The sequence below is a fragment of the Wyeomyia smithii genome, chromosome 1 (assembly GCF_029784165.1).
Source record: "Wyeomyia smithii strain HCP4-BCI-WySm-NY-G18 chromosome 1, ASM2978416v1, whole genome shotgun sequence".
Classification (NCBI taxonomy): Eukaryota; Metazoa; Arthropoda; class Insecta; order Diptera; family Culicidae; genus Wyeomyia; species Wyeomyia smithii.
Window position 1 is genome coordinate 156,478,471 of NC_073694.1, and position 14,851 is coordinate 156,493,321.

Consider the following 14,851-nt stretch of genomic DNA (forward strand, 5'->3'; position numbering starts at 1 on the left):
TAAGCTCGAAACAAAACAGTTTCAATTAAAATATGTTATTTTTTACGTATTTGAAACTGATGCTGAATTCAGTGACAATTACAGAAAAACTTTCTCACAATTAATTGAATAAAAAATAAAAAAAATAAAGATCTAGTTGCCCCATAAAACCCTAATAAATTTTATTGTAATCGGATTTTCGGTTTGCGTGTAATAACCCAAAATGTGAAAATCGTTAAGATTCATTATCTCAGAAACCACACAACCGATTTGAACAAAATTGGTTTCAAATTAACGAGCTACCTTAAACCCTTCTACTTCAGGATTTCAAAAAAATTGGACATGTGGTTCAAAAGTTATGGAAAGAAACGTGTTCTGGAGACTATTTAATCTCACTCATGTTTTTCAGAGATGGCTGAACCGATTTTTATAAAATCAGTGTCAAATGGAAGGTCTAGTTGCCCCATAAGACCCTATTGATTTGTTTTTCAATCGGAGTTTTACTTTGCCTGTTATGTACAAAATGTGAAATTTGGCATTGAAAAGAAACATATTCCGAAGACTACTTAAACTCGCTTACTTTTCTCAGAGATGGTTGAACCGATTTCCACAAAATTAGTGTCAAATAAAAGGTCCAGCTGCCTCATAACACGCTAATGAATTTCACTGTAATCGGACTGTAACTTCGTCTGTAATGTATCAAAATGTGAAAATCACGAAACTTCATTATCTCAGAAACCGCACAACCGATTTGAACAATAATGATATCAGATGAACGGGCTAGGGTTGACTGATGAGTTATGATGGTTGAACACGTGGTTCAAAAGTTGTGAAAAAAAAGTTATATTTGAAATAGAAAAAAAACCTACTGTAAATAATCGAATCTAAAATGATATTTTATCGAATGATATATAATTTAATCTATATTGAGGTCGGACCTCAATATGAGTACAGTGACGTTTCGATTATACCGCGATCAAAAAAAAATTGCGTCATATATTTGAAACTTAATTATTTCATGTTATTCGCATGTGTTAATGTATATTCATATGTGTTTAAATGTTATGTTTCAAATGTTCGGTATAGTTTAGGTATTGTCTACCAAAAATTTGTTATTTAGAGTGATAAATAAATCCAGCAAATATCATCAAAGTTTATATTTTTCTGAAAATTGAAGTGTTCGTAAAATTATATTTTATTAAAAAATAAGTTCGAATGAGAAAGGCTGGGTCTCACTGCTAGGTGGATTAATTTCGTTTTTTGTCTTCTTTTCGAATGTATTCTCTAAAGGTTTGAATGAAGTTGGAACATTGTTGATTCGAAGAAAAAAATTTTTGGACAGAATATATACAGCCTTTTACAGTGTGCGCCATAATTATTGCAACAAGAAACAGAGGACCATGTTTTTGGCAAGCAAGAGGAAACTTCTGAAATATTTTTTTTTTAGGTAAAAACAATTAAAAACAACATATGTTTCCATACAAACATCAGAAAAAACAGCCTTTTTCCGACGCGCAAAGAGCAAAAAGACTCGTGCGATGCAAGAATCTTCCTGCCTGGACCATTCGTCGCGAGCAGCAGACGACGCTCTTCACCGACGAGAAACTCTTTACCGTTAAGCAAGCCCACAATCCGCAAAACGACCGGGTGCTCGCACGAACATCAGGAGATGCTGATTCAGTCAAAAGAACGATCCTTCGCTCGTCTTACCCAGCTTCTGTGATGGTTTTTACTGGAGTGACCGCTGATTTGCGAACCGAGCTGTTTTTCGTCGAAAAAGGAGTTGAAATCGATGATGTTTACTACCTGGATGAGATTTTTAAGAAGAATGTGATGGTTTCATGCAAGACTTTCATGCAAGACAGTGACCCCGGTTACACAAAGGGAACATCCTTAAATGACGTAGCTTTTTTTTAGGTTTTTTTGACCCCCTCCTCCCCCATCGTAGCATTTCGTCACAAAATCAGGACCCCCCTCTAGATTTACGTAGCTTTATAACAACCCCCCCCCCCACATATTTTTTTTGCAAATTTTATTATTTTATTATCCAAAACATACCTTGAGTCATTAATGAACAAGGAAAGAAAGAATAGAAATGACTCTAAACAGACAAAACAGTGATAAAAAAGAACAATTATTAAAAATCCAAATTTTTTTCTTAGTTTCATGTTTGCTACGTAGCTTAGCTTGAACCCCCACCCTCCCCCTCGTCACATTCCGTCACAAAACTGCAAACCCCCCCCCCCTGCCCCCTCAAAAGTTACGTCATTTATGAATGTTCCCAAAGAAGACCGTTCAAGACTGGTGCAAGTCCAACTTTCCCTCTATCATCACCAAGGCTGAGTGGCTACCAAACTCGCCAAATCTCAACGTGATGGACTTTTCGATTTGGAGGATGTTAGAAGCAAAGGCCTGCTCACGAAAACACACAAGCTTAGACGAGTTGAAGAAGTTTTTACACAAAGTTGCGAAGAAAAATCCTCAAAATGACATTTGGTCCGCCTTCAAGTCTTATCCTAAGCGTCTTCGAGCTATCATCCGAACTAACAAAAGGACATATAAAATGAGTTGTTTTTTTTTTGAATTGTTGTTAGGTACTCACTTTTTTTATTTCAAAAGTTTTCTCTAACTTGCCAAAAACGTGGTAAACGGTCCACTGTTTCTTGTTGCAACAATTATGGCACACCCTATAGATATAACATGGTGATGGTAATATTTGTTTAAATTATGTACATTTGAGAGGTATGCGGTGGTCGTCACTCTCCCAGCTGGTCTTGTGGTACGATGCTGGCCTAACAAGCCAGCCGTCGTAGGTTCGAGTCTCGCTTCGGGAGATAGCAGCTTCTCCCAGTCCCAGTGTGTCATTACGATCGTAGCGCTAGCCCCACAATTGTCCTGTACACTAAACAGTTGGCTGCGAAGTCTGTGTATGACAAACAGAAGGTCAAGTTCCGAATCGGAATGTAGTACCAAGGCTTTGCTTTGCTTTGCCTAAAAGAGTAACAAAAATTGCAAAAAATTTAAAAAAAATACAGAAAAAAAAATATCAAATATCAAAAATAAAAATGCAATAAAAATAAAAGTACCCAATACAGGTCGGACTCGATTATCCGGAACATCAAAAAAATTTTCATTCCGGATAATCAAATCACACAAAAAATATTGAAATTCTGCGATAAACGAACATAAAATAAATATTTCTTTTCTTTATTTTACTTGTATGGTGCAGTGGCGTAACAAGAAGTTATTTCTGAGGCGAAAAGGGGTAAAATCTTGAGAAGCAAAAAATAAATAAATTGGACATTGATTATATTCACTTAATTCGAACATGTTCCAAACATGCCGGAGATGACTTAAATGGTAACAAATATGCCAGAAGGGATGATGACGGCAAAATTTCGAAATAAAAATTAAAACAGACACCAACAAAATAATATTCCGGATAATCGAGTCTAAAATTCCGGATAATTGAGTTTCCGGATAATCGAGTCTCCGGTTAATCGAGTGCGACCTGTATTACAAAAATAACCGAAGTGACAAAAATGAATAAACGAAGAAATGAAATATCCATGTTTTATTTGTTTATTTGTTTATTTGTTTATTTCTAAGTGCATCATCTGACATAAAGTCTTAATGAAAAAAGGATAATCATTAGAAGTAACTAGAGTTAGTTAATCTACGTTTAAAAATATGACTAGGCACACCAAAATCAAAAAGATGCTCGACACTCGTGAATGTTCTCACACAAAAGGCAACAGGTTCATAATAACCATAGTTCGTACGATGGAATTGGTTCAAAAGCATCAAAGAGGGCCTCAGCATACGTTGAGATGCACGGAAATTCATCAATGACAGCAACTTCCAGTTCAGCGTTTAAAATCTTGGCAATGCATACAGCCTGTTGTACTTTGCGGCGGTGCTCTAGAGTGTCAAGTCCAAGCAGGCGGCAACGATCCGGGTAGGGTGGCAGATTCGTAGGGTCACGCCAAGGTAGTTCTTTCAGGGCCAATCGGATGAAACGTCTCTGTATACGCTCGAGGTGTAGGTTCCATGAAAGCTGGTGCGGACTCCAAACAACACTTACGTTTTCTAGTAGGGGTCGTACAAGTAAGCAGTATAAAGCTTTCAGACAATGGGGAGCCTTGAAGTCACGTCCAATTTGATGAATCCTAATTGCCGACTTGCTTTCGAAACAATTGTAGCACGGTGACTATCGAAGGTCAGCTTTCTGTCAAGTATAACTCCAAGGTCGTTGACGTACGTCTACTCTGCGCAGCACTTCTCCGTCGACAGCATTTTAAATATCATGAAAATTTCGTATCATGAAACAGCATTTTAAATATCATGAAAATTTTGTTTCTCACACGAAAATTATTCAAACATACTCATGTTTGCACTGTATCAATTTTGTCGATTTCGTGTTTTTCCTAATCTAAATCCTTTATTGAATTGTAAGTTGTACTGAATGCATGCTGTTTTAGCTTTTGTCTCGCTTTTATTTAGTTCACAGAAACACGATAAGATGAACGAACTGTACAAATATATAACCAAATACAAAGTATTATTTTACAGCAAGTCCTATTTACTAACTGTAACATCAGCAGAAAGGTAAAAACGAGTAAGTGGCGGGTTCAATTGAGCCCCGCATCGGCTATGTATGGGATGTTATTTTGATTGGAACGGAATCGCTTTAAAAAACAAAACAGAAAAACCTCTGCCCTCTGTAACAGTTTAACCCATCATTCAGGCAATTTGACGCCCTCAAACCGGTTAGGTACCTTCGGTGCGATACAGAACTAGCAGCCCCGGTTCAGCCTTTGTCCTGTTCTGCATTAATCCGACAGCCGGAAAGCTTGCTCGGTTTGCTCTGTCAAAAACATCGTTTTAGGTGAAACCCTGAAAAATAAATAAAACCGAACACAAAAGAGCTTACTGAAATCCAAATCCGGTGCACAGGGTGTAAGTACTAATACTGTACACATGCAGGACATTTCCGTTGCCGTTGTACTCGTACTGAGTGAGCACAGAGTTTAAAACTTGACTGTTGCACCGTTTTTTAGAATCGAAAAGCTCTTCACTAAATTTTTAGACTACTCTGTACCAAATATATGCAAGTGAGAGAAAAAAAAACGAACGGTTTCTGATCCATTCTCTGTATTTTTTATCCTTTCAGTGCCCCTGGTCGCCATGGAAGCGCTGCTCGGGGAGACAATCTATCTGCCGTGTAACATCAGTACCCACGAGCCGGGGGACAATGTGGTCCTGGTACTCTGGTACCGTGAAGATAAAGGATCACCAATCTACAGGTAAGCTGATTATGCAGTCCCCGGAACGCTCGCCGTCGAGTACCGAATTCATCGCCAATTTGGCTTCGTTGGCTAGGCGGATTCGGAAAGTCAATCTCAATAGCAATACAGCCCAAATCGCTATGCAGGGAAGTTTTTTTCTTCTTCTCTTCTCTTCATTCCGCGCCAATTCAGTTTGGCTCGGATTAGGCAAATTGTGATTTCATTTTTTTTTTGTTCGGTGGACTTTTGAAAATACGCCGGATGACTGAGCGTAAACGCCAATTTTCTTGTGTATTGTTTCGATAGAGCTTTCCAAGTCCCTGGCAACGAGGTGAGCTTGACATGGAAATGTGTATGCGGGTTCGGTGGTGATTTGGGTTGTACTTTAAAGCCTTGTTAAGCTTTGTAAATGTTTTTTTTTTATTCTACACTAGGCAATAAATTCGGCGTGCGATACGTTCTCCTGAGAGTCGGTAAAGCGATTAGAATGCGGCTGAAAATATGAAACCACCAAGAAAGTAGTAAAGTGTAATACGGTTATTCATCGAATCAAAATCGAATGGGCTACTTATGAGGGTGAATAACAAAAACTCTGTTATCATGTGAACACACGCGTTTTTGGCTGTCACACGAAGTTTGGTTGGCAATCTGTTATTTACTGTGTTGAATCGAGTCGTGGCGGTATTCGAAGCTTCCGCTAAAGGTCTGATTTCTACCATGAAAGAGGTGAAGTTATAAACCTTCACCGTTTAGGAAAAGGTTGCACAATCGATTTTTCAGTTTTGTTGAAACTTAAGAGATTGTTGTCATACCCTTCTCAAATTTTTGAATCTAACTTCATTTTTCAATTTATATATTTTTTAAAATAAAGACTAAACTTTTTGAAACGATGCTCTCCGATGCTTTACCATTTTTAGCTTTTCGATCAGGACTTCAAATTTGTATGATAGAGACGAATTAGCCAAAAGCTGAAAGCCCCTTTAAAAAAAATGGTATGAGTTCATGAAAATTTTACCAACAGAATAGTTCCACATCGAAAATAGTAACCAAATATTATCTAAGAAAAATGTTACTATAATATACAACGTACTTCACAAGACAATAATTCAGTAACTGTCAAATGAAGGTATTTTTTGTCGTTCTTTTGCCGTTCTTGTTTTTTTTATGTGCCCGCCTTCGCTCGGGATACAAAATGACAAAATTCGATATTATTTGGTATATTTCACAGCCATTTTGGATTTTGAAATAGTGTCTAGGAACGCTATTCCCTTTCTGGTCTGCATCTCGATTCTAGAAATAGTGATTTCGAGTGTTTTATAGCCATTATAGGATGTTTTGCAGACCCATCTTGTTTGATGATCTAAAGCGGTAAATTTCAGTAGTGTTTCTCTTTCCTTCCTTTTTTTTCGATGACAGGATTCAATTTCGGGTGATGGTCAGCCATTTTAGGTTGTTTTTCAGAAACTATAAGTGACATTCTTGAATTTCAAAATGATATCTGACGTCGATTTTTAGATTTTCGGCAGAAAACCTCCCTGTACAATAGCAGCGTTCCCCGCTAGCCGTCATTACAGTCGTCAGATCGACAGGTACTCCAGCACCAACGCGCATAATTCTTATTACGCAGATGACGATTAATTAGACCTACCGCGAATTTGTGCCTGTTATGTGATGAACGAGATTTTGTCGTTCCCTTTACTTTGCCTTCTTTGTCACGACCAGGCAATGTACACTGGGCTATTTTAATTAAGTTTGGTGTATGTAAATTCAATAAGAAGTAAATAAAGTGAATTAAAATAAAAATTATTGGTATGGTTAATAAAAATAAGATATTAATTTTTTTTTTCAACAATATCAATAAATATTTTTAATGTATTTGTTTTAAAGGAGAGCTGGCAGCTATCGGCTATCGTCAGCACGTGTGAATTCTCTGCTTAGTAAAAGTTTACCACATGACAGGAGCTCCAAATAATATAGGAAATTTGCAATGAAGAGAAATCTGCTTCTTAGCGCTCCAAAGTGATTTGATTTTGCAGTAGTTAAAAATTGTTTGCCACTCGGGCATTGTACTCTAGGTTTTCTTCTCAATGTTCATTTTTCGAAGACGGCCTGCTGTTAAAACGGTAGATAAATGTTCCGTTTTCTCTCTCATTTTGTCGACTTCTCTAAAAGTTTCTCACCGCGGCCTAGTGTAAAAGGTAACAAGCAGAAATTTTAACTTCATTTTTATTCCCAAGGCCGTACCATACGGACGGTGAGGTCTGGTCGCGTCGAAAAAGAAAAATACAAAATCTCGTCCATCTCGTGTCAGGCTCCAATTTCCGGTAGGCCGAATTCATTGTCTGCAGTGGAAGAATATTGCTCTGATGCTAGGGCATCCGTTTTTCTGCTAGCTGTTATAGTTTAAGAACTTTATCAGCTGCTAGTATAGGATACTTAGCAACCGATAAAGTTCTAAAAATGATAGAAAATCCTGCCGAGATAACAACAGAACGAGGCTCATTACGAACAGTGGTAAATATCAATTTTATCTATAGCGCTACAAAAGGCTATTATTTCTACACATGTATTAAAATTTCATTTTGATCTTAATAAGCCTTAATACTCAATGGGAAGTTTAGAACTTTCTTGAAAATGTAAATATTAATCCCCGAAGCTAATTTTCAATCCCATTTTGAAATATACGTTGTGCCAATTTCATGACAGTTCGTTTTGTAACATAACTGCGAGCCCGGTACTGCATTTTCCTGCAATGATGCTCACAGTGCCTAACAATAAATAGCACCCCGTTTCTCAATAGTACTTACGAGTACTTGGATTGAAAATATATAGTCGTCCTTAAAAGGACGGTTGATTTTAGGTTTCCATAGCTGGAAACACGGAGGGAAGGTTCAAAATCTTGCGGCGTGGAAAATGAACTAGGTACAATCACTATTGTCAACTGTTGGTCCGTCTGCTTTGGAAGGCTGCGAGATATTTGAATTCACCGCCTGCTACGCTGCGATTTGTTGCAGCTCTACCTGCTTCTATTCAGTTCCCAATAAATCATTCTCTTGCAACAGTGTTAGTATGGAAAATGAATTTCAGCTTTATGCGTGACTATTGAAAGTTGTTCAGATCCGGGCAGAAGAACAAACATATCCGGACATGTTCAGTAGTGCTACAAACTGGCATGTATGACGGTGCTCCTTACACAGACGGGAGATTCTAAAACTAGCGATATGGAAAGTAATTTTCAAACACCAGTGCGGTCCACTGGTATCCTCTGCTGATCCGTCTTCTATGGAAGGCTGCAACTGAATGAACGTGTGTTGCAAGAAAACCATACAGACATATTATATGAGCCGTTGAGAGCAAGAGTGGTACATGTGCCATTGGGGGTTATATACCTTTTTAGTTTTCAAAAAATCGAATTTTTCTTTATTGCATTATCTTTAAGTACAACTTCTTGAGAACATTTTCACAGATTTTCATAATGATCTGATCAATAGAAAAAAAGCTAGAGCGATTTGAAGCGCGGCTCGTCATGGTCGCATAAGCTAAACTTGAAACTTTATGCGTGTTTATCTCGGAATGGTGATTCTCAAAAACTACTTTGCCGTGTTTACGATTGCGGTAAAACTACTGAACCGATTTTCTCATCTTTGATTCAAATGTTCCTTTTTAAATTCCTCGGTTTACCTTGACTGGAAAAAAAATTCAACGCAATTTTCAGCGCCTAAAATATGTTTGTTTTTTTTTTTTCAGGAAAAACGTTCCCGTTTGCATTGAAAACAAAATACTTATAAAATGGATCGTTCAGATACCCGGCACCCTTCTAAACTAATGAAATATTATATTTTTTTTTATTTCTGCAGATCTGCTGGGTCGCTATCGTAAACACCGCAAACCTTTGCAAAAAAGAACTTTCAGAAAATACTACTTTTATGCAATAAAAGTGGTGCTACACGCTTATAAAAAATCCAAACTGTCCTCTTTTTTCTCGAGCAAAAAGAGGATATAACCCCTCAAGTAAATTTTCCAAGAGACGCAATAAACGAAAACACTCGAATTATTTTCAACACTTTTTTCCAACATAACTGCACTAAATCAATTCTGAAAAGGTTTCAAAACACGATGCATGAAAACAGAACAAGATGGGTGAGGAATGAATTGAGAATGGGAAAAATAATTTTAACCAGAAAACGATGAGAGTAAAAGTGGTGCATTCATCTAAAATATTCAACGCAGAATATTTCCTAAGTTGGTTATCCTAGTGCTCTCCGGTTTGTTTATAAACCACTCTTTTGCAGTCAACTAGAAGTAAAATGGTCTTCTACCGGGATATGGACTAAGGTGGCCACCAGGTATCCTTACGGAAGATCTTCTTTACGGTATTACTGGATCCGAAGGGCCACCGATAGTTTACCGAAAGCTGAATTTTGATCTAGATCTGTGGGCCGACCATATCATCGACGGCGGCGGCGTAGAAAACATTTAACCACGGCGGCGATCGGCGCCCCGGCGTGACGCCATTGACTTTTATCGTCGGCGGCGGCAGCGGCGTGTATCGGCGTGACACTAATTACCACTTATAAAATATTGCGCATAATGTGTGCTTTTGTACTCTCATGTTCGGATTTTTTCTAATTCAACGTTCATAAGTAAAGTTATGTGCGTCAGGGTTGACAGGATGTCAAAAACAGAAAAAAAATGGTGAGAAATAAAGTAAACAAACAATTGAGCAACCAGAAAAAAGTAAACCTATCAGAGAAAGTATAAACAAGCGTAAAACCCAAAAAAAACAGCATCACAATAAAAAATTACAAGGAATACTGTTTCCAGAGACGTTTAGTTTAGGAAAAAATTAAGGTTAGTTCATTTTGATCAGATTGTTCATTTTGATTAAACGTAGATCTACTTAAAAAAAAACCGACAAATCTCACGTTAGAGGGGCGTTTTCAACTTTCATATATTTTGTTAGGTTACCCATGGAAAAACTGAAAAAAATTGGAAGCTCTTTTCATTCGAATAGAGCTCTTCTTTAAACTCCACAGATTCTTTAATTTCTGAAACTGAAATAAAAAAACTCATATTTTTCCATTAGTTTAGAAATGTGCCGGATATCTGAACGATCGTATTCATAAGTATTTTGTTTTCAGTGCGAACTGGAACGTTTCCCGAAAAACATACATTTGAACGCTAAAAATTGCATTAAAAAAGTTTTCCGTCAAAGCTAAACTTCGTGTACCACAAAACGATCGTTCAACAACCGGGGAGCCCCATAATTTGAGAAACACCATTCCTAGATAAGCGCGTATAAAATTTCAAGTTTAGCATATGCAGCCGTCACGAGGCGCGCTTCAAATCGCGCTTACTTTCTCTTTATTGCTCAGATCTTAATGAAAATTTGTGAAAATGTTCTCAAGAAGTTGTACTCAAAGGTAAAGCTATAATTTTTTTTTTCGATTTTTCGAACCCTGAAAAGGTAAATAACCCCTTTAAATATGACGGGTCGAAAGCGACCTATTCTGACAGAAAAGTCCGCAAATATCACCATGATAGTGGAAAACAGCTGAAAGTGTTCTTTTCGAAGCCTTAACGTGACAAAGTAACGAAAAATCAGGAAAAAAATAGTCTTGTTTGAAAATGTTCTTTTTGATAATTTTGACCGGTGTGAAAGTCGTTGTGAATTATAAAAAATAAAATAAAAAAATTGATGGAAAACCACTAGTAATTTTTTATAAATTTTTGGAACATTTTCCAACTGATCATACGATTGCAAAAAAAAATAAAAAATAAAGATAAACATACCAAAATTTATGTTGTGATGACTGAAACAATATTCTCGAAGCAAATTGGCACCGTTAAAATCATTGATAATAACATTGATATTCTTGATTTCATTCGATAAAAAAGACTTAATTAAACTATTACCATTTACACTCAGGGAAGGGGAGGGAAGGTATTTAGCGAAGTGTTACACTGCGTTAGGCCACCATGCAGGCGTGGCGGTGCACGGGACTACTTTGGTCCAGTGTGTAGTTATGTATAGACCCAATAAAATTCCAAAAACATCAGGGTGTTACCTTTTGAATTGGCCCCAGTCGATCTAAAATAGGTAATATCTCTTCTGTTACAAAATACTCACATGCACACTAGCGCCACATAGTGACAAAATTCCTTAACAAACAGATCATCATCCTGAAGTATTCAATCACTTGAACAACTTTGCTGAAGACATTAATGTTCTGTGTCCTAAGATTATCAAACTAAAATGCATCCTTCATGCTCAGACCAGATTTGTGGTACACCATTTCTCTCAACGAAATTGTGATTTTGTTAATTACCGAAAATTGTTTTGACTATAACTCTGGCACAAGTTATCAGATCTCAAATTTTCTATGACATAATGGTATACTATTGGGTACTGCAATTTACACCAAAAAACCGAAAAAGTGTAAAAATGTCACAGGTACCAATTTTGGTCTCAATGGCTCATATTTGAAATCGCCGCCTGTTGCACTGCGACTTGCCGCAGCTTTGCTTGCTGCTTGTCAATCCACTTTCCAATAAATCATCCCCTTTCCTCCGCACCAGAGTCACAAATGCAATGAGTTTTTTTGTAAAACTGCCCCCCAAATGTTTTAAAAGTAATGTTGAAACAGTTTTTGTAGTCGAGTAACTATTATATTTTTTAGAAAAATTTGTGTAACATGATATGATTTATACGTTTTATCTTGCAAATTTTCAAGTATTTTGTAACAATATTATAAGAGAAACTATATATATATATATATATATATATATATATATATATATATATATATATATATATATATATATATATATATATATATATATATATATATATATATATATATATATATATATATATATATATATATATATATATATATTTATATATATATATATATATATATATATATATATATATATATATATATATATATATATATATATATATATATATATATATATATATATATATATATATATATCAACAGACATTTGCTCAAAAACAAAGTTGATAATAATATTTACTGTTTCTGAAATACTCATAATTTTTTGTCTAAATGATTGAAAACAGTGAAAAACTAAAATCAAAATTAGTTATTTTGATGGATTCTTCGGTGACCAAGGGGTCAGACGATGTTTTGAGCTGCACTTTGAGCAATTCTTGGTTCATTGTTGAGGTAATCTTTTGTAGTTTTCATAAAAAATAGATTTTCAAGATAAGAGCCTAAAGCTTTTTATTGTTCTTTAACTCTTTTTCAAAAAAAAAATTTTTTTTCGGAATAAATATTTTTTGTTGGAAACATAAATTTACTATCTACAACTTTGCCGAAGATGTCACACCTATCAAATTAACCGTTTTGGCTCTAAAAATATTTGTAATCTTCAAAACCTTCCCAATATAGCATTTTTCAACAGCAAGATTCAACTAAAAATGGTTGATTAAATGAGTTATCCGTTTAGTTGTGTAATTGTACACCAACTAGTCCCGACGTTTGAATTATATCAGCTCTTCCGAGACATCAAGGTATGGGATTATTCCCCGCGCCGTGTGTCATTGATGTAAAATATTTCTAGCAAGTAAACGGTTGGCATTTTTCGACCGAAGAAGCATCTGTGCGATCTTACAGCCAAATCAAAAATGAGAAGTAACAAAACATGGAAACTAAGACATTTTTTGAGGAATTGGCCAACTGTTTGAACGTTCCAGGATTCTCGAATAAATATCACACAGTAGCTGTAGCCAAATGCTTGTACAAGGCTCTAAGCTCCGCCTTTTCGAAAAAGTTCTCAGCATTCCTGACTACTTACAGAAAATATTCTCCGTAAGAATATGAATTTTCTCTTAAGATTCCCAACATATCATGTGTGCGAAATGGATAGACAGTGAAGACTAAATTTTCTGTGTGCTAGTTTTTGTACGTGACTACTGACAGTTAGATATGCTGTAGGCGTGTCATTGGGCACTCGAGCGAGCGAAACAACCACAACAAGAAATTGTTTAGAAAGTCAAATCGTTTGCTTTCTTTAGTGTTTGCTGTACTGGAGTTGAAAGGTAGTCATTGATTGTTTCATTTGATTTAGAATGACGTTGAGGGTTTCCGTATCTGATCGATTTATATCCATAAGCACTTATCCTTAGAGATATCTACTGGAAAACAGCGGAAGCAAAGTTGTACAGCTTACATTTTTATTAAAAATCGCTGGTTCCAATTAATATCGGTTCATTGAAATCAACAGTGAAAATTGTTTAAATGGCTATAGAAAATGATTTTCAACTATCGAGGAACCAAAATAATCTGCAGTTTTATTCAGTGGCGTAACAAAAAATAAAACAAAATGTGTTTTGATTACTTGCAACAATGTAATCAACTTGTTATCTTGTACCCCAATGAGGGTCTATCCAATTATGTTTTTTAATTTTCACATTCATAACACGGGTTGACAAATGAGAAAAAATATGCAGTCCTAATGCTTAAAATAATCTAGAAAGGTTATAGCTTCATTTTTTTCCAATTTGAGCTCTAGGGCCAAATCTGTGTTTACCAGTGTAATCAACACAATCTAATTATAAGGCTTCAGCGAAATCAATTCATTATTATCAGCCATTTCGAATCTATTGCATATGTATTACAATACAATATTGCATATGTGCCGGATATCTGAACGATCGTATTCATAAGTATTTTGTTTTCAGTGCGAACTGGAACGTTTCCCGAAAAACATACATTTGAACGCTAAAAATTGCATTAAAAAAGTTTTCCGTCAAAGCTAAACTTCGTGTACCACAAAACGATCGTTCAACAACCGGGGAGCCCCATAATTTGAGAAACACCATTCCTAGATAAGCGCGTATAAAATTTCAAGTTTAGCATATGCAGCCGTCACGAGGCGCGCTTCAAATCGCGCTTACTTTCTCTTTATTGCTCAGATCTTAATGAAAATTTGTGAAAATGTTCTCAAGAAGTTGTACTCAAAGGTAAAGCTATAATTTTTTTTTTCGATTTTTCGAACCCTGAAAAGGTAAATAACCCCTTTAAATATGACGGGTCGAAAGCGACCTATTCTGACAGAAAAGTCCGCAAATATCACCATGATAGTGGAAAACAGCTGAAAGTGTTCTTTTCGAAGCCTTAACGTGACAAAGTAACGAAAAATCAGGAAAAAAATAGTCTTGTTTGAAAATGTTCTTTTTGATAATTTTGACCGGTGTGAAAGTCGTTGTGAATTATAAAAAATAAAATAAAAAAATTGATGGAAAACCACTAGTAATTTTTTATAAATTTTTGGAACATTTTCCGACTGATCATACGATTGCAAAAAAAAATAAAAAATAAAGATAAACATACCAAAATTTATGTTGTGATGACTGAAACAATATTCTCGAAGCAAATTGGCACCGTTAAAATCATTGATAATAACATTGATATTCTTGATTTCATTCGATAAAAAAGACTTAATTAAACTATTACCATTTACACTCAGGGAAGGGGAGGGAAGGTATTTAGCGAAGTGTTACACTGCGTTAGGCCACCATGCAGGCGTGGCGGTGCACGGGACTACTTTGG

General features: G+C 35.9%; 1 protein-coding gene across 2 annotated transcripts in view; it reads left to right on the forward strand.

The window, feature by feature from the left end:
- Positions 1 to 14,851, forward strand: part of LOC129728542 (hemicentin-1) — a 612,544-nt gene that overhangs the window by 377,565 nt on the left and 220,128 nt on the right. For both annotated transcript variants that reach the window (XM_055686987.1, XM_055686989.1), the window contains exon 3: positions 5,153 to 5,285. In XM_055686987.1, the coding sequence (XP_055542962.1) occupies positions 5,153 to 5,285 (133 nt within the window). The remainder of the gene's footprint in view (positions 1 to 5,152; positions 5,286 to 14,851) is intronic.